This window comes from Balaenoptera musculus, chromosome 12 (assembly GCF_009873245.2).
Source record: "Balaenoptera musculus isolate JJ_BM4_2016_0621 chromosome 12, mBalMus1.pri.v3, whole genome shotgun sequence".
NCBI lineage: Eukaryota > Metazoa > Chordata > Mammalia > Artiodactyla > Balaenopteridae > Balaenoptera > Balaenoptera musculus.
This window is the reverse complement of record NC_045796.1, coordinates 14,731,150-14,756,875: the sequence shown is the minus strand read 5'-3', so window position 1 is coordinate 14,756,875 and position 25,726 is coordinate 14,731,150. Positions and strand designations below refer to the sequence as shown.

Genomic DNA, 25,726 nt, shown 5'->3' with positions numbered 1-25,726 from the left:
AGGTTCACATACCCAATTAGTTCCAAATATACTTAAAAGTTTTTTGAAAACTGAATTGAGTATCAGTTTAAAAATTTAAGCTAATTAAAATTAAATAAAATTTATAATTCTGGTCCTTAGTCACACTAACCACATTTTAAGTGCTCAACAGCCATAGGAGGCTAGTGGCTATCATATTGGATAGAGCAGCTCAAGAATGACAACTCAGTAAGATAAGTGCTATAACAGAGGCATGAGCAGAGAGCTCTAGGGAGTTAAGAAAGGAATCCGTGAAGTGGATCTTGAAAACCCAATAGAAACTTACCAAGGAGATAGGAGGAAGGAAAACACTTTGATGTGATCTCTTGGAAGCATGTGAAGTAGCCATAGTAGGCTCATTTAATCATTTAACTGAGTTACTGAACACACATTATGTGAGATATCAGGGCTAGGTATTGGGGCTTCAGTTAGATAGACATGGTCCTTGAGCTTAAGTAGCTTAGAGTCTAACTGTGATTCATGGGCCTATTTTCCAGAGAAGTGGATATGAGTGTCATCTTGGGTGTGCCAAAATGCCTTTGCTTCTGTAGCTCAGAAATCTAGCTTGTCCCCTTCAAGATTTCCCTGCGAATAATACTTTTTTAAGCTGTATGCACATTTACTTTGCTTATTCATTTCCAATGAAAAATGCTGTTTTTTGTTTTGTTTTTGTTGTTGTTTTATTATTGCTTGTGGTTGGCATGGCCCGTACTGAAGGTTTCCTGTGGCATCTAGGGTCTAGTAGTCATTTGCTTATTGGCATTTCAACTGTCAACTCTTGGGTGGGACAAATTTCATTCCTGTCTTTGGCTCTTTTACTGGAATACCTGGGGCAGTGTAGGAGTGGTTGCTATTCTGTCACCTGTCTGGGACGTTGGACCTCTCCTTGAGACAAACAGAAGATGATTAGATTCAGATGACTCATTACTGCTGCTAACTAACACCCTCATAGAGTCATCAGTACCTTATTTTGCAATTCTGAGTCCCTAGAAAGGATCAAGTGAACTTCCAACTATTCAGTTGACTCTGTGTAGGTTTTGCCTGTTGCTTTGTTTTCACCAACTCTCCCTGAAGAGTAGGCCAAAAAAAAAAAAAAAAGAAACAAACAAACCAAAAAGCAAGACCAAAACAAAACAGCCAAGAACAGCCTAGTATATCTAGAAAGATTCTCAAGAAATACTATTTTCTACAAGATAATTGTCTACTCCTTAAAATATTCAGTAAAAGAGACTTTTGCTGCCATCCTTGATTCTGTTTTTTAGTATCTCATAATCCTTCTAGTTATAGGAAGCCTTTCCGAGAATCTAATCCATATGTCTGTTTTCTCATTGGACATCTTTAATATGGCTACTTCCCATCAGTAATACAATTCTCTTATTTTCTGAGAAATGTGGGTTGAAGTGACATTCAAACCCAACCGTGAGGAATTAAAATATCCAAGTAGGATTCAATCTGGGAACCAAAACACTAGAAATAAAAAATTTGGTAATCAATTTTGGCATTTGAAGCTAAGCTAAAGTCAGCAGTTATGGCACCTATATGTACAAATGCAGAATTTTTTACACAAAGTGATTTTTACCTCTGTTGTTAAACTCTAGCTGTGCTTGAGCAAACAGTCTGATTCAGTACCTGTCCACTCTTGGTTGTAGTTATCTGAGTGCTGGTGGGCTACTATTTGCAAGTACTATTTCTATGATTAAAAGTGAATTTAAATAGGTATATTGCACATTTTGTGGACTAACTAGTTATCTTTAGAAAACCTAGTTTTGAAAACCTTGTTAGGCATAATGTAAAAGGCAAAAAATTAAAGTGCATGTGGGTATCAAATTTTTAAAATGTGAGAGTCCCTTCCTGCCTTCTCGTCAATCCTTCATTAATGCACCAGTTCTCCCGGTGGCTATGGCCAAATTTTAAATGATTTGCCTGTCTCTCAGGGCAAGCAGAAAGTCCTGACTTCCTGCAGTGGAAGATTAAGAATATAGATCATTTGTTCTCTTCCTTCCCCCTTCCTCTTTCTCCACCCTTCAATTTTTGTTTCATGCACAAGTGTGTGTGCATGTGCTTGTGTGTTTTATGCATGTGCTTGGGGCTATTTTGTCAGACAGGTTAGCTCAGGAAGAAGATAGGTAAGAGTAGCTGCCTGCCCATCTTTCCTACAGTGAAGGATTCTTATTTTTCTTAATTATGAGTTTATGCTCCTGGAAGAATTGTGTACAATTCTCTTTTGTGTTTCCCAGCTACTTTCCAGCACATAAGTGCTCAATAAATCTTAGATGGATGGATGGATGGATAGATAGATGGTTGGATGGATGGATAAGCACAAGCAACCTTAGGCACATATATACTCAATAAAAACTTGTTCAATTAAGTTGCAAAATAGTCCTCCCAATAAAGCCAAAGCAAAGCATAACGGTCTGCTGAAGTCCTAACTCACTCCTCATGCTGCTGACACAGGACCTGTGGGTGACAAGCCCTCTCTCACTTGTTACTCCATGTGTGACAGTGGGCAGTATCAAAAACCCTTCATCAAAAGCGAGTCCAAGAAACTATCTCAAAGTAAGTAAAGAGGTTTTCTTGTTTCTTTCTCTCTGTGGAATAAAGTGCATTGTAACAGATAGCAGAAAACCTACTAAATCACATTTTTTTTTTAGAAGAATGGAAATGCGTGGTTGCCAACCATTCTTTTTTTTTTTTTTTAATTTATTAATTAATTTATTTATTTTTGGCTGTGTTGGGTCTTCGTTTCTATGCGAGGGCTTTCTCTAGTTGCGGCAAGCGAGGGCCACTCTTCATCGCGGTGCGCGGGCCTCTCACTATCGTGGCCTCTCATGTTGCGGAGCACAGGCTCCAGACGCACAGGCTCAGTAGTTGTGGCTCACGGGCCTAGTTGCTCCACGGCATGTGGGATCTTCCCAGACCAGGGCTCGAACCCGTGTGCCCTGCATTAGCAGGCAGATTCTCAACCACTGCGCCACCAGGGAAGCCCCTAATTCACATTTTAAAAAAATCTTTGCAACCAGGATCGAGGTGCTCATTGAGAGAGAGAGAGGGAGAGGGAGAGAAAACAGGAGAGAGATTAGTTAGGTCTGCCCATTTTTGCCTGGGGTACTTTCATTTGAGAATTTATCATTGAAAGGATCAATTTCCCCACTTTCCAAGGCAGGTTTCTTACCTTGACTTAAAATCAATCTTTATAAATTGTATTTAAATAATGTCATTTTCAAAATAAATAAATAAATAAAGTCATTTTCCCAGAGGCAAAGAAGAAAACTTTAGACCTTCCACGTGCCCTCACATACCTTCAGTGTTTCACAAACCCTAGCGTGGGATCTTGTTTAGGGGAGACACAAGTAGAGCAGGAACATGTGGGGCACACACTCAGAACTCATACATCGCCTTCTATGTTCTGAAGGTGACCATCTGCGTGAAAATCAGCCCTTAGAAACAGGGGTGGTAGCTCTGGATCCCAAACTCCTGAATCCATCAAAGGGCTTTTGACTTCCCATGCTGGAAAAGCAAATAACTGTACTGGTCAAACTGCTTGTCTTTCTTCCTTCTTCCATTCATCCATCCATCTATCCATCCATCTAAGATTTATTGAGCACTTATGTGCCAGAAAGTCGCCGGGAGACTCAAAATAGAATTGTATGTAATTCTTCCAGGAGCATAAACTCATAATTAAGAAAAATTTCATATGGGAAATGATGTAAGATTTTGACCTAAGATGTATGTCTAATATTTGATGAGAGTATTTTTAAGTTCAAAAATGTATGTCTAATATTTGATGAGAGCGTTTTTAAGTTCAACACTGAAATTCTAAATATATTGTGCTATTAATTTCCAGTTATAATTTTTTTTGGTCAAATCTTCAAAAACTGAATTATCAGTACTACTACATTATTGCATTTATTTCACTTAACTGGCAAGAATTTTAGGGGAAATAGAGTACCTTAGCTGCAAAAATACTTATATGCCAAACTGATTCTCTCACCTTGAATCATAATGAGTACTACTACCGCTAATAAACTACCACTTAATGAATGATTACCAGGCACCGGGCACTGTTCTAAGCACTTCATATTTTTTGGCTCATTTCCTCATCATGGCAACCCTATGGGGAAGGTGCTTTTTAAAATTCTTTTGAGATGAAGAAACTGAGGCATGGAAAAGTTAAGTAGCTTTCTCAAAGTTTCTCCGCTATGAAGTGGATGAGTCAATATATTCCTGAGGTCACATTCTTAAGTACTCATAGTTATGTCACACTGAATATTATCTACCTCTACTGCAGTTTCCTTTGAGGAAAGACCTTGCCTATCAAGAATATTAATATCTTTTCATAAACAGCTCATTTTATTAGTTCTTATAGTATGTTTGGAGCAATGTCCTGATTTGTCTGGAAAAAACAGGGACTGCATGACTGCCTGCTGTGGTTACCACGGTGCTATCATGGAATCACATTCAAACGTCTCTGCACAGTATTGAGACGCTCCCCAATTTGACTACACTCTGCCTAGGCAAATATTTCCTTCTCTCAACACACCCTCTGTTTTAGCTAGTGCAGCCACCTCCGTGTCATCTAGATGTGTTATGCTCATGCCCAGACGCAAGTGTCTGCTTGTGTGGTTTCCATGTTGCTTCCTCTGCCCCACTGTCTTCATTTGTGTCATTATGTTTTCATTTATGTCTCCATCATATCTGATGGGCTACACCAAACCCCTCTGCCTTAGCACACCTGTTCTCCATCGCTTTTCCTATCCTCAAAAACTCTTTAAGCTGGTAGGTTGTGCCTCAGGATTGGGTGCCAAGTCTTGTAGTGCCTTGTTTCGATACCTATGAGACCATGTTATATAGATAGCTCTTTATAGATCATTTAATTTCTAGCAATTCAGTAATAAGCATGTACATAGAAGGCAAAATTAGAACTTTGGAGTCTATCCCAATATACAAAATAAATTAAAGTGCACTAATTTCCATCCCTAACACATGCCTTGAACATAACAGATCTTCAATAAATATTTGATGGAATGACATTTTTGTTGTGTTGGTTTTCCTGAGCAAAACTGTCACACTTGGAGTAAAGTGCAGAGAAGCTGATCTTTTGGATCATTTCAAATAGGTGGTAAGCCATTCACTCCCTATTAAAGACAAAAGAGATTTGAGTGACAAGAAGGTTTTCAGCCCATCCATGTGTTATTATTTTAATACTTGATCCCAGCTGACAAAATGGGACAAATGAGACTATTTCATAAGCAGGTACTCTCCCTCTCTATATAAATGCCCTTCTTAGTCCTGGCCAAAAGAAGAACCAAATGGCAAAATAAAACTAAAAGACAATGTGAAGAACATCTCACTGTGGTTTATTGTTTTGCCCAACCATGGTTGATAGGACTAGATTTGGTCAGTCTTTGGGGGAAATCAGTATTTATATATATTTGGCTTCGGAATTTTCTCATAATATACTTATTTATTTTTTTGTCCATTCAATTAACATGTAATTTACCAATCAACTAGTAAATGAAAGGATCTGTGGTAGCCCATTCAAGAAATAGAAATTGAGACATTAGATAACTGCAAACCCAAATTTTTGTGCTCAAATTACATGATCTTTTTTTTTTTGTAGCAACCTTAGGAAACTTAGAATGCTTTTACACTCTGATCCAAAAAAAGTGTTTTTTTTTTGTTTTTTTCAATCTCAGTCCCAGTGTTGCAAAATGAGACAGAAGACACAAAGTATCCCAGAGGGTTAACATTATAGCTGTAAGAACTTCAAATGGACAAGCATAACCCATTACAACTGCTAATACTGATACATCGGGAGAAAAATACCTCCTGAGAAGTAATGTGCAGAATAGCTATGATTGCTGGAAGCTGATAGAACCAGGAATCTAAGTTATTTTTCAACAAACCATCATTCCACTTTCTGCCTCTTTCTTGACATTGTGCTTTTAGCAGGGCAAAAGTGATTTGAGATTTTTGTTGGAGTTCAAAATTTAAATCAAGTTCACTTTGCTAAAATTCCATTGAATGGAGTAGCAGAAGAGAAAAACACAGAAATAAAAGGGAATGAAAAAGCTTTAGAGATGCCACCATCCTGAAAAGATTAGAAAACAGGCCACTGAAAGCCAAGGGGAGGGAAAGAGCATTTGGAGGTGTTCCTGAAGTCTTCCAGAAGTGATGAGGGGATCCCAGCCCTCCTTGGTATTTGCTAGAACTTGTTATTCGGAAGACTATTTGCTTTTAGATTTATTGCTTTTATATTTTCTGTGTAGTTAAGACTATTCATTATCTCTTATCTTTCTCTTTGTTATTTCTCTGAATCATTCCAATTAGGGGTATAGTAAATGGCTAGGTAAAATGTATATGTAAACATGCCATTTACACATAGCCACAAAGGTAACGAGGCCTAGCCTAGGAGACTCTACCATTAGGATATTATAGTTGCCAATAAAATCAGCATTAATTTTTTTTATATTAATTTCTAGATCCTTGCAAACATTCACTCAGAATCTTTTTGAATATTAAGTTTCATGAAAAGCACTGTTCTGGGTTCTTTGGGGAAAGCAAAGATGAGTGAGCCTGTGTCTTCCTCTCTACTAAGTCCATGCATTGGAGGGGTAATATCTTCTAGGCTGAGGAAAAGATGAGAGAAAGGATCAGAAACCTTTTTCGGTCAATCAATTACATTTTTCTGAAAGCATGTCATTAATCATGCACGGTCTTGTAAACTCCAGATCAAGATGATATCATTGATCTGCTTAACCAAGTATAATCAATTCTCGTAAGATTGAGGATTCTTCATGCATTTATGACTATTCTTCCTGCCAGCTTACATTCTGAAGTTTAGGTATTCTTCACATTCTAATTCTATCTAAAGCAGCGTCCTTTCACACATCTGCTTGGGTTTCAGGCTATTTGGCCTTGCTATCAATTTCTAGTCCTAAAATTTGACTTTTATTGGTGTCTACCATGCCTTGGACAGAATACATAGAAGTTCTTCAAAGTGGGCTGGGTGGCCAGTTCTTCCCTCATCCATTCTGGCCACCCCTCATAATGGTCGTGTCAAAGTTAATGACTTTGTCCTCCTGGCCAGTTCTCAGCTGGCCATTTAAAAACCTCACACATCTGACACATCTTTATAAGAGATGTGAAAGTTGAGAAGCATGTATTTTTGAGGTTTTGCCTGTCTATTTCATGTATAAATTCTTATTAGTAGATTTTGCTATCGCTTAAAAGTAAATAAAATGTGTTTTTTGATATCTCAGTAATTTTATAATTCATTATCTTTATTATAAGACCTGCCATTTACCTGTACTCTTTAAATCCTGATGAATTTTCACAGACATTCTTTAGTTAAATAAGGATATGAACGATTTCCCTTAATAGCTTATGAGGTGAGTCATTGAATGTGAGTCATTAAGGCCAACTCCTGTACATGCTCTTAAGGAGCAGTTGTTTTTTTTTAATAGATCTGTATTACAACCTTTTTTTTTTTTTCAGATCTCTTTGTCTCATATGCACAAAACATTCCAATAGTTAATAATATTCTCATTGCTCTTCAATAATGTTTTGAGAGCATTCCAAGAAAAGTAGGGGCTGGAAGAGGACTTCCCTGTTGTAATGCGATGTGCATGAAATTACCAGCAGCCTCTGATTATCTGGGAAGTCATTGACTTCTAGCCTTCACCTACCAGGGGTTCTTAACCTGGGGTCCATGGACACACAGAGTTCTTAAAAAAGAACTGAATTTCAGTATAATTGGTTTTATTTTGTGATTTTTAAAATATCTGCTTTTGTGCATCTAGAATTCCATTCTGAGAAGGGTCCATAGACTTCATCAGACCTCCAAATTGAGCAAAATGTTTAAGAACCCTGTCATAAATGTATTTCAACCTACAAATTATAGATGATGAAACTCATGGTTAGGGTGTCAGAAGAAAATTGGTCATAATATTCTTGGCACTTTTGATCATTAAAAAGGAACTAAAGCAATGATAGCTATCACTTATTTGTCAACTGCCAGTGTTTTCCAGGCAACGTGATACTTTTTATTTTTCACCACAACATACCGTAGGGATATTGTTATCATTGCCATTTTGTAAGTGAAGTAACTGAAGCCCAGAGCAATTAATTTATTTAAAAAATACTCATAGAGTATACATTACGAGCAGACATTGTGCTAGGCATCAGGGATGAAATAATTCACCCAAGGTCACACCACTAGGAAGTGGCAAAGCTGAACTCAGCAAAGCCCACTGTCCCTCCCATCACACATTGCATCTTCATAATATCTCCTTCTACATTGGAAAAGTTAAAAATCCTATTGAGAAACACAGAACTCTAAGAAGGTAGCCAACAGATATTGTTCTCTTTGTATAAGTATGAAGCATAATTAGATCTTCCTGCAAAGTAGTAATTCTTTTTTTTTTAAATTTATTATTTATTTTTGGCTGTGTTGGGTCTTTGTTGCTGTGCACGGGCTTTCTCTACTTGTGGTGAGCGGGGGCTACTCTTCGTTGTGGTGCACGGGCTTCTCATTGTGGTGACTTCTCTTGTTGCAGAGCACGGACTCTAGGTGAGCAGGCTCAGTAGTTGTGGCTCGCAGGCTCTAGAGCACAGGCTCAGTAGTTGTGGTGCACGGGCTTAGTTGCTCCACGGCATGTGGGATCTTCCCGGACCAGGGCTCGAACCCATGTCCCCTGCCTTGGCAGGCAGATTCTTAATCTCTGTGCCACCAGGGAAGTCCCCAAAGTAGTAATTCTGCTCATGCTTTTCTTTGTTCTAGCATTGCCTGAGCAAACCAGAGCCCAAACAGCGATTTCCTGAAATAAGTTCATTCTCTTCTAGGACCATCACTAGTCTTGTCATCATGAGACAGAATAAAAATATATGTCGTTTTCAGTGATGGCATCTGTATGTCTTTGTATTCAAGAAAAGACATCTACTCCTCTACCTCTCTAAATAGTCATATATCTTGCCTGTAATTTGGTGCATGTGCCATTGGTTTGTGTGTGGTGGTGAGGGGAAGGTGTGGAGGAACGGTTTTGTTGTTTTAGTGATCCCATGATTTTCTCATTTGTGGTCTGAAATACTTAGAACAAGAGACCTTACAGTCTTGAAGACAGATTATATTTTCATTATGAAACGTAAGCCAGGTTTATGATGATAAACACAATTTCTTGGAATCAAAAGAGCCACTTCATGCCATCTCCAGTTCTGGCTTCGCTCCTCTGTCCAGATTGGAAGCTGATTTGAGAAGCTGACCTTGACACTGACAGCCGTTGAAAGTGTGATGAGGAGTTTTAGCCCACTGTGCCCTGGAGGATTTCCTATCTGCTTCATAGGTGGTAGGAAGGGAAAAGAAAAAAAAAATCCTTTCCTTTGGGTTTATGACAGTGGAATATAGGTTGGAAGTCTGACTAATCCAAAATTAGTGGGCATGGATATTCTCTTTAATTTTAACTTGTAAAAATAAAGACAACTTCTCCATAAGAAGAAAAAATAATTATGTTCAAAATATTTTTAGTTCCAAGAATTCAAAATGGACAAAGCAGTTTCGAGTTTCATTTTCCTCAAATTTCATTACAGGTTGATACCTTGCTTGGCAGGTTTGTAAGAAAAAACTATCCCATCAGCTCTGCCTGCTCCCCTCTGGGACGAGCAGTGGACAGGTCCGAGGCTGGCACCCTCAGTGCAGTCAGACCATCCAGCCTCTCCCCAAAGAGAAATCTGGCGCAAGGTCTCCTGGGAGGCACGAGGTGACATCATTGCAGAAGCCAGGGCTGCATTTGCCGCCTAAGTAGACCTTCCCAAGGTCCTGGGGGAGGGAGAACACAGCTGCAGCTGGCTCCTTGAGGCTGGGACCCTGTCTGCCCTCAGGATCCCTTTGGGATTAAAGAAAAAGAACACATGTGATCTTTTCATGCTCATCTCCTAATGTGAGGAAGTGGATGGAAGTGTTGCATCCCAGGCAGCAATGATCAGGAAGCAATGTATCTGATGCCGTTTTTGAATTCTTATTATCGAAAGTATTTTGATAAAAAGTCACAAACATGGCCAGAGTTGGGCTTTTTATTTTTTCTTTTCTTTTAGAATCAGTAAATAACAGATGTTTATTTTTCCCTTTCTGGACATCTGTTTAACAACTTTGGACATAATGAGTACAAAGAAAGGAAAGCATATGCCAGCCCCATGCTCTATTTTTCTTTCTTTTTCTTTTAAAGTTATCAAGTCATTGTTTCCAGTATGGGAAAAAGTGTTATCATTTTGATGCGTTGGCATTTTTCATGGCATCTTGGTCTCTTTTTTTCTCTGCACACTCCTTCAAATTGAAACTGCAATCCCATGAATTCAATTCTCACCTAGTTCCTGATAAAACCCAAATCTTTGATTTCGGCCTGACTTCCAGGCTTCTCAGCCTCAGACCCTTGTTTCAGCAAACCACTAGACTTTGCTACGTGGTGGCTCCACATGAAGCTTAGACTAAATCTGTTCCACCCGCCACGCACCGCCTTCCCCAGTGAGCCTCCTCTTCCTTCTGTCTGCCCGTCACAGTGGCCAGCTCTACCATCCAGACACTCAGGGGTCCTTGGCTCCTTCTCCCCCTCTTTTCATCTCATCAGTTGGTAAATTCCTTTCATTCACCTTCCTTAATATCTCATCAGTGGCTCTCTTTTGGTTCATCCTCCTAGTGGAGAATGAACTTAACTAGTTAATACTCCTCGCTTTAAAATCCTTCAGTGACTCCTCTTTGCCTCAGGGTGAAGCCGAAGCTTTGTGGCACCACCTGGGCCCAGCTTCCTTCTCTGGCCCAATTTCTGACCACGCCCCCCCCCCCCACCCTGCTTTCTGTCTGGTCTCGGGACAGTTTCAGGAACATGCCATCCTCTCTGGTCCCTCCGTAGCTTTGCCTCCCTTTCCATCAGCTTTGCCCCCCTGCTTTCTGTCTGGTCTAGGGACAGTTTCAGGAACATGCCATCCTCTCTGGTCCCTCTGTAGCTTTGCCTCCCTTTCCATCAAGTATGCCATCCAGACTCAAATCAGAAATATGAGTCTTGCCACTTTGGACTAGCTGCCGGTCCAGTGAGCCCTGGACAGTCCTCCAATGTGGTCTTAGATAGTACTTTACAATCTTTTTTATTTTATTTTATTTTATTTTTTAAACACTTTTAATTGAGGTATAGTTAATTTACAATGTTGTATTAGTTTCAGGTGTACAGCAAAGTGATCCAGTTATATATAAACATACATATATAAATATATATATTTATATACTTTTCCAGATTCTTTTCCATTATAGGTTGTTATAAGATATTGAATATAGTTCCCAGTAGGTCCTTGTTTATCTATTTTACATATAGTAGTGATTACAATCTTTTTTAAAATTGGACTCTCTTTTCTCTTAGCTTTGATGTCAGAGACCAAGACATTAAAATTTTTTGTCCGTAACATCAATATTGTGCCTGACACATGGTAGGTGTTCAAAATAGTGAAGAAATTAATTTTTCTGTAACTAATTTATGCTTTTAAGTACTCCAAAGAATACTGTATTTGTGAGTATTGTTGATTTTTTTTTAATGGTAAGATTGGGTATTTAAATTTCACATCTTGCTCCTTAAAAAGTTGGGTTTATGCATAGATTTTACTGAATTTTTAAGACTTAAGCAACACTATACTCAAAAGGACAATATTCCCAGTTAAAGGGAAAGATATATTCCTATTTTAATCTATGACCATATTTAGAATTATTTTTAGAGATTGGAGGGTCTAACAGCTAAGTTTTCCAAATATTCTTCTTGCCTCTTTAGCGTGTTCTCTCTCCCTTTCTCTCTGTCTCTCTTCCTCTCACTCTTGCTTTCTTTCTGTTCCCACAGTGATAATTTCAATCCCCTCCTTTGCTACTCTTAACTCCCTACCTATCACCTCCTTCTCCTTCCCAAGAAAGGAGCTCTCCTCCTTCTTCCCAGAGAAACTGGATACCTTCTTACAAGAAGTCCTTCAAATTGCTGCACCTACTACAAGAAGATAATTCACTTACACTCATCATCTCATTCATTAAGAGAAATGTTTATTAAGGGTCTTTTCTCAGCCAGGCACTGCACTAAGTACTGTAGGCATAATGTCATCAAGACACAGTCCCTGTGCTCTGTCTGTTTCCATTCTGGTGAGTGATACTAATGAGCAAATAGGCACTCACACAGGTAAGAGCTACCCTAGGAATGAGAACTTGATCTTGATGCTGTGAGCACTGAAGTCCTTGGAAGAGTGCTCTGGGAAGAAGGGAAAGCGTATGCAGTAGCCCAAGGAATAACCTTTGCTCCAGCCTCAGAGATTAAGGTGTCTGCTCCACAGATATTTTTCTATATTTTGGCACTTAACACCTGTCATTATTATCATATGTCCATTTTCTTTGCTTCCCCTATAGACTAGGAGCTTTTTGAGAATGAGAACATTGTCCCATCTCTGTACCGATAGCACCCAGCCTCATACCAGGTTTATATATATATTGGAGATACTCAAGAAATATTTGGTGAATATTGAACATGACCTGTCAGCGGTAAAATGTTTACAGTTTCTTACTGTTATGGATTGAATTGCACACCCCCAAAAGATATGTTGAAGTCCTAGCCCTCAGCACCTGTGAGTATGACCTTATTTGGAACTAGTCTTTGCAGATATAATCAAGTTAGGATGAGGTCGTACTTGGGACTTCCCTGGTGGTCCAGTGGTAAAGAACCTGGCTTCCAGTGCAGGGGATGCGAGTTCAATCCCTGGTGGGGGAACTAAGATCCCACATGCTGTGGGTCAATTAAGCCCGCATGCCACAACTACTGAGCTCGTGCGCCTCAACTAGAGCCTGCGTGCAGCAAACTACAGAGCCCACACGCCCTGGAGCCTGCGCGCCACAACTAGAGAGAAGCCTGAGCAGAACATGCGGGGTAATGAAAAGATCCCGCATACCTCAACAAAGATCCCATGTGCCGCAAATAAGACCCGACGCAGCCAAAAAAAATAAGGAAAAAAGAAGAAAAAGATGAGGTCGTACTTGATTAGTGTGGACCCTAATCTCATATGACTGCTGTTCTTACAAAAAGAGAAGAGACACAGAGACACACAGAGAAAACCATGTGATTATGGAGGAGAGATTGGAATGATGCATCTACAAGCCAAGGAATGCTAAGTATTGCCAGCGACCCCAGAAGCTAAGAGAAAAGCATGGAACAGACTCTACCCTAGAGTCTTCAGAGAGAGCGTGGCCCTGCTGAAACTTTGATCTTAGACATCTAGCTTCCAGAACTGTTGTTTCCTGTTTTTCTAAGCCACCCACTTTGTGGTACTTTGTAATGGCAGCCCTACAAAACTAATACAGCTACTGTCTACTTTTATTAGGAAATATCATTGTAGCTCCTGTTGTAAACCTTAGGTAGTCAGCATTACTGATGGGACCCAATACCAAGCCACGGGCCATGTTGAGTTAGTGAACAAATGGAATAGTTCTTGCTTTGAAGGTAATTGGTACTTAGAGAATCTCTCTTTTAGGTTTTCTTAGCTACCTTCTTTATTTTTAGAGTGATTATTTAATGGCCTGGCAAGAACTGCTATGCTTATAAAAGGATCCACCATGGATGAAAGAAATATAGTCTCTGGCTTTCTAATCTCCTTATGGCCTCTCAGCAATGGTGTATATAAGGTCAGTGTTCATTGACTTCAGATCTGGAGTGGAAGAGGCTGAAATATTTCTTTCTCCTTTCTTTTGTTGCTTGTCCTCTCTGAGGCTGAAATTTGTGTAGGATAATGGAAAGAATGGGGGAAGTGGGGTGCTATGGGAAGACTGGAAGAGAGGAAGCAACCTTTTCAAAATAAATCCCCCATGTGCTTGTGAGACCCTCAGGCCTCCACCGTCCCCAGACTTGTGGCTCTGCCTCTTCTTGGTATGGGGCCCTGTATCTTGTCCTCTGATTTCTCAGGAGAGGTGTTGTTATGTGACTTGATACTCAGCATTTCTGTTACTTCTTGATGATTTTGGCTTGCAAAACTCCCATTTTAACCTTCCGAATTTGACTAAAGGAAAGGGAGAATAAGCCTCTTTTTTTGCTCCTAATTCATTCTAGAACAAGATGTCCTTGGGTAATTGGCAACAACAGGTGTTCCTCTAGCTTTTAAATCGTGTGTGTGTGTGTGTGTGTGTGTGTGTGTGAGGAAACACTCCCTAAAATTATAAGATAGTCATCAATTTTGGTTTCATTAAGGGACTTGAGCTGGGTGGCGGTAGGAAGAAATCATCATTTTTCATTTGTTTGGGGAACTTGCTCTAAAAAGGAGATTGTCCGCTTCCCCTTCAATCTTTGTGTTGATGACATTTGTAGTGTTTACGGGGAGCACGCAGGTATCCAGAAAACTCAGACTGATGACAATAGTATTTGAAATGCTTCTGTAGGTCTGCTATGAGGTACACAGGAAAAAATGTATGTTCCAAGGTACAAGTGCTTGTTGACTTTTAAACGCAGCCAGCCCGTGCTCCTTATCAGAGATCTCAGAATTGCTCCGCAGTGCTGGCCTTCCCATCTATTTGACAAGCATGTCAAAGGACAGTCTTAAGCACTTTATAGTTTATTAATTTTTTTCCTTCTTTAGTTTGCCATCTACTCTCAGAAACTGGAAAATAATTTCTTTTACTTTTTTCCCCTTTCTCATTTAAGCTGAAATTGATTTCTTTCTGAGCTTGGAAGGGAAAAATATTAAGCTGTAGTTAATACAATTGCTTTGCTGAATAAAAATAAAAGACCAGTTTACTTTCAAGCTGTGCTGTATCAGCATAAAGAGCCGTTCTGTCCCTCCAAGGAGGATTTTGACATGAGAGTGCAAAATTTTATAACATCAATATAGGATCATTGTAGCCAATACAAGAAGTAATAGAATTGTTTATTTGGAGGATGGGGTGGGGGGGATGGTATTTTTGTGTGTGTTTGGAAAATTGGGAAGCTAGGAGACACTCTTAAATCCATCAGCTTCTCCAGAACTCTTCTCAAATGCTTATTGTCATGACAACCATCTCTTCATGAACCAAGGCTCCAAGTGTAATACAGATGGGATTGGTAACAAGGTAGAGTTGCCATCTGCTTTGTTTTCTCTGAGGGACATTTTTTTTGATCCCCAAGTATGATCCTCATATCTGGAAGTCTTGACTTGTTTTTCTTCCTAGAGTCAGATATAATTGTGAGATTAGTTCTTTTCTCCTGACTTCTTTATCTGTCATCACATACCTTACTTATTGTTAAAAGGAGGGAAAAAAAGGATAATTATGTGTGTGTGAAAACAAGTATACATATTTTAATGATTTATTCCTCTATCTACTTTGCAAAGTCTGATACAAGGTCTAGTAATTCAACAGTACAGTCAAAAGTGAGGTCAGAAAAAGCAGGACTCAGGCAATAATTTTCCCAGGAAACAGGGAAAACTATTACTGCTTTTGAACATTGTATTAATGTCGGTGCTTCTTGATGGTAGGGCTTTGTGCAGTCTGTAAGAAACTCTGGTGTTCTTATTTCCCAACGAAAAGGAGCACATTAATTCTTTAGGAGAGGAAAACCTTTTCCTGTTACTACATTTGGAGAGAAATTTGCCAAATAAATGATTGCTTACATGCAGGATGCAGTTCAATACCTTTCATCCACTCCTTTACCAAAGATGCGATGACATTTTCTCACATCCACCTACTACAAAAATTGAGAACATAATTTTTTAATGGGAGATAGTCAGCATTTCACAAGTTCACACATGCTGTGATCAGAATTAAGATATATCCAACCTTTGAAAAGTAAGAAAATACATATCTAGCCATTTAAAGGAGTGTGGTAAACTAAATCGCTAAATAAAGGTTAAGGGAAATATTTTATGAAGTTCATCTTTAAAGTCAAGAATACTTCCTTCTTTGTATTAAAATTATTTTACATATGCTACAATATGTAATTCTAAACTTAAAGGCTTGAGGTGCTCCATTTTTTCTTTCTAATCAGAGAAGTTCTACAATTACCTCTCTAGATCAGAGGTAATTTATTTCCATACACTTTCTTCTTTTTTTTTTTTTTTTGTCCTATACATTGATGCGTAAATGTAGTCAAATACTGGTTGTTGAGTAAATGTAACTGCAATAGATCACACACACTGATGCATATCCAGAGACGTGTACGATGACTAAATAATAAATGTGGGCTGATGTCTGAAGCAAGGAAAAACTTCTAGAAAATTTTTGAAGTAGAGTCTGAATACACTTTTGTGGGGAAGTCTAACAATTTTTCAAAGGAGCATTATAAGGAGTGTGGTTCCTTGAATATAGTTCTGGGAGGGTGTTTAAAACCAAGCAACAATTGAGCAAACTTGAAGCCAGTTTTTTCTTTGGATATCCTTTCTCAGTGAGTAACCTACTCATTATACCCAATATCTTTTCAGAGGAAGGACAATTTTCTGCATTTAGTTTATCTCTCATGTTTGCATTATAAGAGCGATGTCTGGGAAATATCTCAGATCCTTCCAAGCAAGTTCTCTTTTGTTTCTCTTACATTCAGATAAAAATGGGGAAGAAGGAGAATAACCGCAAACAACAGTGTTGGTTTTTCTTTTGGATGTGCCATAGAAACTCCACCTTTGAATCTGTATACGTAAAACTAAGTCACAGAGTGAAATGTGTTAAGCTCTGCTGCACTGTTCTGAAGGAATTAGTAATGATGTCATAGTGTCTTCATCATACAGTGTCAGCTGAAACATGACACCCTTGTCAGGCTGCAGAGTCAAGATTGGAAAGTTCGTGGATTTATACAGATATCATGACTTTCATCATCTGTAATTCTTTCAACATATGGTCTTCTAAGTAAGGGTTGTTTGAAGGATGCTCCAGTAATTTTAAAAGGCAGTACCTTTGTTTATTTTAAAACCTCTGGACTGAATTCTTCGATCTTTACTCAAATTAATTTGGCTGTCAACTATGCTAAATGTGACATATTTTAAAAACGTCAACTTTGTCACATTCAGTTCTTCACTTACCACTGGTTTTTATTGCTTAGCATCGCCTTGAGAATACCACTTTATTTCCCAAGGCAGGTAGTCACCTCAGGGTAAGATTCATTCTCTCTACCCCAAGGCAAATAAGGAGCAACAAAGGACCTCAGTGGAGGTGTGCTGAGTTCAATAGAAAGCCGTGGGCCATTTATATTGGGGCTGGTCGGGGAGGGGTGCATGAAGACAGCTGCATTCTGGATTTGCTAAACATCTTGAAATGCTTTGAGTATAACAAAACCCCAAACGTGCTTTCTTTTTTCATTTTTTCACATATGTATTTTAGGAGAAATATAATCCACATGCTCTTGTTCCCTCCACTTTTAAATCATGAAAATGTTGTTTTGTAAGAACTGTTTGATGTCCAGGAAGTCTTTTATCCTTTTTATTAGGTTATTTTTTACATATAAATAAAAAGAAAAAATAAACAGAAAACACAACATGACATCATGACTTAGGGCAAACACAAAGTGCTCTATTTAAGTTTGAAGTTCTAAATCTCCAATATTTTAAAACCAAACATTTCTCTTGGTACTTTGCAAAAGTAGTCTTCCCTTCTACTGGACAGAAGTTCCAGCCTGTTGGGATGAAGTAGGGAAGAGTACAAATGTTCATTGAGTAGCCACTCTGAGACATCTGCTAACTCCTTAATTTTTACAATAACCCAAAGTGGTTATTTTACAGATGGGAAGAGCTTTCAGAGACCTTAAGTAACCGGCCGTGGACCACGGAATAATTTCAAGCCAGGTCTACGTGTCTTTTTGGTTCATTCTCTTTTAATTACTTCTGTCCTCCTCATTCTGTTGGGGGAGAAGGGAGGGTGTGTACCTTCCAAAAAGTCACATCTTGGGAAGTGACTTGGAAGTACCTAATAATCAGGCCTGAGGACGAGGATGTTGTAGCCTCTGGACAGTGTCCGCTTGGTATTGGCAAGGTGGATATTTAGTACGGTGTTTGCATAAGGGCTTTGGATAGGTGACGTTGTGCCAGAGGGGGCCTGGGAACACTTCCTTTTATTATAGCGGAGGAAAGCCAGAATACACAGGGATGAGATGTGGGGCAGGCTTGGTAGGAGGCCCATATTCTTGCACTGTGATTCAGTATGTCTAAACAAGTGATAGTCTCTTACCATTTTATTTTATAACAGTGGTACGTATTTGGTAAGAGTGGTATATTACATTATTTATTTAAATGGATTAAACTCATTTCTTTGAAAAGAATTGTTCAATGCTTATATGTTACGGAGACATCTTGAAGTGTTAGAGAATGAGAATCACAGTTCTAATGGGTCTCTCTATCATGAGGCTGCATATAAAGGAGATTCCATATTTTTATTTGGAGGAGGGAGGTTATAGTCAACTATACCATGAGGTACGTGGTTCATAGTGTGGCATTAAGTTACTATCTTGTGGAGAAAAAGAAAAAAAAAAAAAAAGGAGGATGTGAAGGCTGCTTAGCATCTGAGCTGGGATCTAGGTTGTTCTGACATTATCTGTTCTATAGGCTTTCTCTCAGAAATCCCAAGTTTTATTCAGTTTGTAGCTGATTTATGCTACAATCTCATGTTCCATATGTTCTTCCTTTCTTTTTTTTTAAAAAAAAACCTTATTTTATTTTGGCATCAAGGGGAAAAGAGATGAATTATTTAAATCTTCTTTCACTGAGTTAAGGCAAAACAGAAAGAATGCAATGGGCAATATTATAACTGACATTTTGGAGAACATTGGGGTCATGATATGACTGAGAACATGATTAATTTTTGGAAGGTCAGGAAACTAATATTTTTCCAGTGGATTTACTAAGGGAACCAACCACCTGGCTTCTAGTTTTGAGACAACTGCTCCCCAGGAAAAAGTTGCTTTTTTCTTCACAGAGATTCTACTTTGCTTTGCCTCTATAACATATAGATTGTATTCCATGGAAATAAGAAATACAATGACTGTAGCCCTCATTTTTTTTCTCATGCCTCTACTGAAGACCCACTCTGGTTTATCTTTTACTCAACAGCAGCGCAGAACTTAAGGAGCATTCATATTATATTAGTCATTTTGCCTCAGGCTCTCGGCACACTTTGCAGTGTCTTGCCACACCCAGTAAGAGTAGGTAAGGCTTTAAGTATCTCCTGTGTGCCAAGGCAAATTAAGCAATTAGTATGGCAGTCCCTAGCAGAGTGGGGAAGAGGGCTTAGGGTCTCATGAGGCCCAAGGGAGGGGGGAAGACATGCCACGAGCTCCTTTCACAGTCAAAACTCAGTGAAAAATCTTGGAGGCAAAACAGTTACCTTATAGCGAAGAAAGAAGGCAGAAGTATTTTTACTTGGTGATGAGGCTGGAAATAACAGGCTGCTTGTCTGTATGGAGAGACTCTTTTTCTCTGAAAGAGGCCTTCCTCAACTTCATCCGATCCCTGCCCACATAACAGGTGGGGAACAGGACTTGAAGCATTTCTGTCTGTTTCCAGTATATCCTATCTCTGGATACTCTATTACTAGACCTGTAAGTGCAGACTAGAGAAAAAGGCCCATGTTCGCTTTCTCTTAAAATTTTATTTTATAAAGTGAGATTTCCCTGCAGCTGATTTCACTTGGTCTCAATAAACTACTGTTACTACTTCTGAGGTATGCATTCTACCCCACTGGTGTGGATTCCACAGCCCTGAAGACCCCTTGCCACTGTCACTAAATGAGAGTCCCTAAGTGATGGGGGGTAAATCACTTCTCACTGTGTCACCTGTAAGAAGTTCTGTCACTGATGCCTCTCTTCATATCCCATAATTGCTGCTAGCTCCCACCTTCATACTGGCCACACTTTCAAGTGTTCAAGAAAGGCATTGTTGGATGGCTCTAAGTTATGATAGCAGATTCAGCTGAAGTTGCATAATAGATTATTCTTCCTGTTTAGAAGGAAAATAAGCCAAAGGATTGAAACTCGGTGTCTATAGATAGTTGGCCCAGTATAATTTTGTTTGGGATTTATTACATTATTTTTCTTCACTGTATATGAATTGAGAGTATTAAAGGACATTTATTCTACACCAAAAGAGCATGCAGCTCCTGTGTGGTTAAAATAATATTGAGATCAGTATATTGGAAGAGACACTCCATCCAGTAACTTCCTTCAGTAGCCCTCACTTTCATTGAGAAGGTTAATTGACAGTTTTTGCACACTCCCTGCAACCCTGCCCCAGGAACTTGCAGAGGACACTTTGGAAGAGACACAGTAACCCTTGTCTGCAGGCAATATGCACAGCTGGGAAAGATAATTAAACAGACTATTCTTTTTTGAGAGATCTACATCATTTCAACAGAAGGACCCAGCAATTCTGCTGAATTCAGACTGAAAACTATCACTAACAGACATACTTCAGACAGATTTCATAATCACCAGACATCTGTGGTACAAATGGTTATGGTGAGCTTCTGAGACTCCCCAAAGACCACTAAAACTGTCCGACTTAAATAGCACTGAAGTTTTGACGTGAGAATTAAAAAGTATGATTCAGTTTAATATGTCAGGTTGCTACCAGAAAATGCTCCTTTGGTTTTCCAAAATTGATTGGTTACATGGCTGCAGTTCTCTCTCGAGATACCCTCTAAATCTCATCCTGTGTGATTGTTTGGGGCTTATGGAGGGTATTGAATTACATTGTGTAGGTTTCATTATGGGTGACATTATCACAGGATTACATTTTTTTCCACATCAAACAGGGAATGTCATGAGAAGAGAGAAAATACCTCTTGAATGTTAACATTTCTGAAAGTGAGTTTGATTTATAGGGTGGGTTTATATTGCTATTATGAAACTTTATCTGAAAAATTGGGGTGAAATCTTAAAGAATTAAAACTTCCCTGTGAGTTTTCCTTATAAACACTGCTCACTGGAGATGGTTTATCCCATTAGACATTGGCTACTGAGAAAGAGAAGCATTTCTTGCTGCCTTAGGCAGTGCTTCTTCCAGAGCAACGCTAGTCTATTTTGACCCAATGCATGCTATAGGTAAACAGTTCCAAGGTGTAGGGTTATCTGTTCCTTTCTCTTCCCAGGAGTCCTGAAACCCAATCACTGTTTTTTAATCCCTTAGTTTTTCTTATGAACAGAACTGCCCATTTTCTCTCCAGTTGCAAGTCCTGCTTTGTGTGACTGAAACCCACCCTTTCCAGTGGGAAGACACTTGCTCTGATAAATGCTACACTGTTAATTGGCCTTGGCATGGCTGAATGATGTAGCAGAAGGTGCAATAAATTCAGAGGTTAAAAAAGCAGAATTTGATAGAATTATGCATTTTGTGCTTCTAATGAGTACATAGTCTAGCAGGATTTACAGATACATGCATAATTAATGTGAATATAGTGTAAGATAATGATCTGTTAGAAGCACATGAAAAGATGCTCAATATCATTAGTCATTAGGGAAATGCAAATTAAAATCACAGTGCCAGTGTGATACTTCTGTACATCTACTAGAATGTCTAAAATGAAAAAGGCTGACCATACCAAGTATTGGCTGAAGATGTGGGGAAACTGGTACTATTGACTATTGCTGTCGGGGATGTAAAATGGAACAATCACTTCTGAAGACAGTTTAGCAGTTTCTTAAAAAGTTAAACATATACCTACCGTATACCTACCTTATAATCCAGCCATAGTACACTTAAATATTTACCCAGGAGAAATGAAAGCACATGTCCATACAAAAAATTGTACATAGATTGCTCATGGCAATTTTATTTGTAATAGCCCGAAATAAATCAAATATCCAATGAAAGGATAAATTGTATTTATTTATTGGCTATATCCAATAAAAAGAATCAACTATTCTTTATTGCTGAGTGGAATACCACTCAGCAATAAAAAGAATCAACTATTTATACATGTAACAACATAGGTAAGTCTCAAAATAATTATGCTGAGTTAAAGAAGTCAGGCAAAAAGGTGAGAGACTCTTGGAGAATTAAATAAATGCAGTAATGGTGGAAATATAGAAAGGAGAAAAAGAATTTTATGGTTACTTCAAAGAGAATTAATGAGGCTTGGTTACGGGATGGTGGCTAGAGGGGCCTTACACTCTGAGGTCTTTCTCTACCTTGGGTTTCTCTATGTGGACCATCATCTACTTGGTGGTAAGGATTATATGAAAGATGGCCCTTAAGTATATAAGAAATGATGAGCTAATTGTTTAATGCTGATTCTTTAATGAACACCCCCAAGAAGAAACATTCAGTAGGCAAACCATCACTACTACTGCTTAAGGAAAATAAACTTACATTTTGGCTTTTTAGTAAATACAAGTATAGATAACTAATAAAAGTATAGTATTAGTGAGAAAAAAATAAAGAAGAGGACAAAGAAAAATGGGATTCCTAGACCCATCTCATGGATAAGAGAGAGCAAAGGGTTGAGGGTAGAGAGAGAGAGGAAGGAAATGTGATGGGGGTACCTCAGGGCAGAAGAACAGGGAACTGATTTGGAAAGGAGCAAACTTTATGGACATCTTGTTTATGCAATGCCCTTGTCACTCTGGCATGTCTTAATTTGTGTGGTTAGATTTATGTAGTCACTTGATCCAAAGTCTACAATTAATTGCAGCACATAAGAAGCACTGTCACTTGTGGTCAAGGGCATAGGTTCTGGAGATTATATTTCCATCTCTGACCTTAACAAGTATATAAGCTCTCTGAACATCTGTTTCCTTATCTGTAAAATGATATCCCCATGAGTTCCTACCTCTGAGAATTATTGTATGAATAAATACTTTAAAAATGGGTATGGAAAGTACTTAACATTGCTTCTAACCCATAGTAAAGGCTCAATCAATTGATCTTCCTCTTCTTTCCCCTTCTTCTCCTTCTCCTCCTCCTCCTTTTTCTCACTATTATTATTACTATTAGGCATATTGTCAGTGATGATTGGAAAAAGCTTTACTCTCCCAATAAGCCATTGGAAAACAAGGGCACTTTTTTAGTGTTTATTACCAGAAGTAACCATAATGTCACTTTCATTCATCTGACTTATTCTCTCCCGAGTGATTTATTTACACATTCTATTGTATTAGTCTTTCTTTTACATGCTGTGAAAAAAAGAGCATGGCTTAGTGATGAAGCAAAGAGGTAGAAATTTAGTGACTTTGGTCCTGCCTGTGCTCCAATTCCTATTTGGTTTAGGGCAAGTAATTTAAATTTCCTGCACTTAAATATCTTCAGCTGAAACAGAAATGAAATGTAATAATCACATAGGGCTATTAGAAATGTCTAAGTAAAAAGCATACACATTTTAACAGTAAGTTCAGAACTTTACAGAAAACTAAGTGGGTTGCTTAAGTTAGTATATTTCTGTAGATATGACACTAAGACATTAAGAAAATGCCACATTAAAGTTCATTGGTATACTAGTTTTAAAAAATAGTTACTTGACTTTCCTATTGTGTGCTTCTAATTTATGTTTTTCCACCTAATAAAAAATAGACCCTACCACTTCAAATCCCTGGTTGCATTCACTTCACCAGCATTACTTTTCATTTGAGTCAGCATGGTTTTCTTGTCTTGTTTCAGGATTTGTGGATTTGACCCTCCATGATCAGGTCCACCTTCTGGAATGTGCCTGGCTAGAGATTCTCATGATTGGTCTTGTCTGGCGCTCCATGGAGCACCCAGGGAAGCTCCTGTTTGCTCCTAACTTGCTCCTGGACAGGTGAGTGACCTGGCTGTAGCTTGGGGGAAGCACATTCTTGATAATCACCAGTTTGATCCTGAAGCTCCTTTATTCAGCATTCCACGAAGCTTCCAAGAACTTTATCAGATACATTTACAAATGGGTGGATTCGGGTGATGTAGGGTAGTCGAGTTCACAGAAGGCTAAGGATAACTGTCTGCCTGATGTCTCCCCAGATTAGCTCTATCATTTCTAAAATATACATGTATATTGTATATGTGTCTGTATATTTATATATACATATATGCATGTATCAATATATATACACATATGTATGTATCAATATATATACACATATGTATTTGTGTGTATTTACAAAATTATGAACTGTAATTTTCTAACTTCACCTTCATCTTGTGTTATATAAAAGAATGATGAGTAACTTTCCTTTAATTAAAATCTTTTTTTGGCTCATGTACATCCAAACCACAATAGTCTTTTCATTTCCTTTTCCAATTTTGCCATCAGTAAATGAAGAAATTTGAACAGAGTTCTGAAGGCCACTTCCAGTTTTATGAATTCATAAAAGTTAACTTGCTTATTTTAGAAAACGAAGATTTCAGTTTTCAAATGTGCCACCTTATTTCATGTATTCTGTTTGGGTTGACTTGGAATGTGGGTCCTATTCTTCTTTCTTATTCAGTCATTGCTTAGAGTAATCGAATTTAGACAGTATTTAACAGCAGCTACCGCTGACAGAGTCCCTACCCAGCACCAGCTGCTGTGCTGAATACTTTACATACATGATCTCATTTAATCATCACAGCACTCCTGGGAAGCCTTATCATTCACGGTTTACCAGAAAGGAAGCTAAGTTTCAGAGACATTCTGCTACTTGCAAAGAGCATTGAGCTAGCCGATGGTGGAGCCAGGATTGGAATTCAAGATCTGTCTGTCTCTGGCACACTCATGTTGGCTCCTGCCCTGTGCACACGTCCTTCACACTCTTTCCTCATCAGCAGTGCCTTCTGTGGCCTGCTGCTGTGACCTTTTGTTTCCAGATGTACCTTGTCTTTACAGACGACATAATCATTTGAATGGGAAAGATCCATCTTCTAGTTGTTCCTTGCAGACTTTTTTTGCCTCTGCTCATCAGTCCAAGGCTGCCAGGTTGCACGCGATGCATCTTTGTGCTTTCCTTCCTTTCGGAGCGCCACGCTGCCCCCTCATCCCCTGTCCTGCTCTGGCTTCCTTCCCTACACCTGCCAAGCCGCCTGGAACAGAGTTCTGGCAGCATTTATTTATTTAAATACTGGAGAATTGTATACGTATTGGTTACTGTTTCATCATTTTGTGTTATTATAGCTTTTTTCATCATTTTGTGTTATTATAGCATCATCAACAGTGATGATGCTGTTCAAGAAGCAGCTCTTTCTTTCCACGGAATATAGTCCCGTATCACAGTTTTGTGGACTGATCGAGAACGGCCACTGGTCTGGTTCCGTAGAACTGCCCTCACACGGTATTTAGCCTGCCTTTTAGAGGATGTCTCTACAGTGCTTCTTCACTTCTTTTCCTTCCTTTCCTTTCCCTTCCCTTCCCTTGTTTCTCTTGTCATTTTTCCCTTCCACCTCTTTTTTCCTGTTTTCCTCTTCTTGTTTTTTTGGCCTATCTCCTCTTCCTCCTCCTTCTCTTTCTCTTCCTCCTTTTTCTTCTGCTGCTTTTGAAATTTTTCTGTTACAGTCATGTCGTTCCATGACCAAGTTATAATAAATTTGCAGATGAAAATCATAGACCACATACAATGTTTCTCCACAATAGACGGGAAGGTGTCTTCAGGGTTTAGGATATTGAGGACATTCATGACTGAATTGATCTGTTTCATGATTTACTACCTCATCCATGTTTATCTTCTTAGGTACACACTTCCTGAGAGCAATCATCAGTCATTGCATTTTAGATATGAAAGGGTTTGTGACATCACCTCACCCCGATGAAACTCATTTTGCCAGC

The 25,726-nt window shown here is 38.7% G+C and overlaps 1 protein-coding gene across 2 annotated transcripts in view; it reads left to right on the top strand.

Annotated features, from left to right (window-relative positions):
- The window catches only part of ESR1 (estrogen receptor 1), a 259,834-nt gene that overhangs the window by 153,520 nt on the left and 80,588 nt on the right, over positions 1-25,726 (top strand). For both annotated transcript variants that reach the window (XM_036872012.1, XM_036872013.1), the window contains exon 6: positions 23,614-23,752. In XM_036872012.1, coding sequence (XP_036727907.1) covers positions 23,614-23,752 — 139 coding nt within the window. The remainder of the gene's footprint in view (positions 1-23,613; positions 23,753-25,726) is intronic.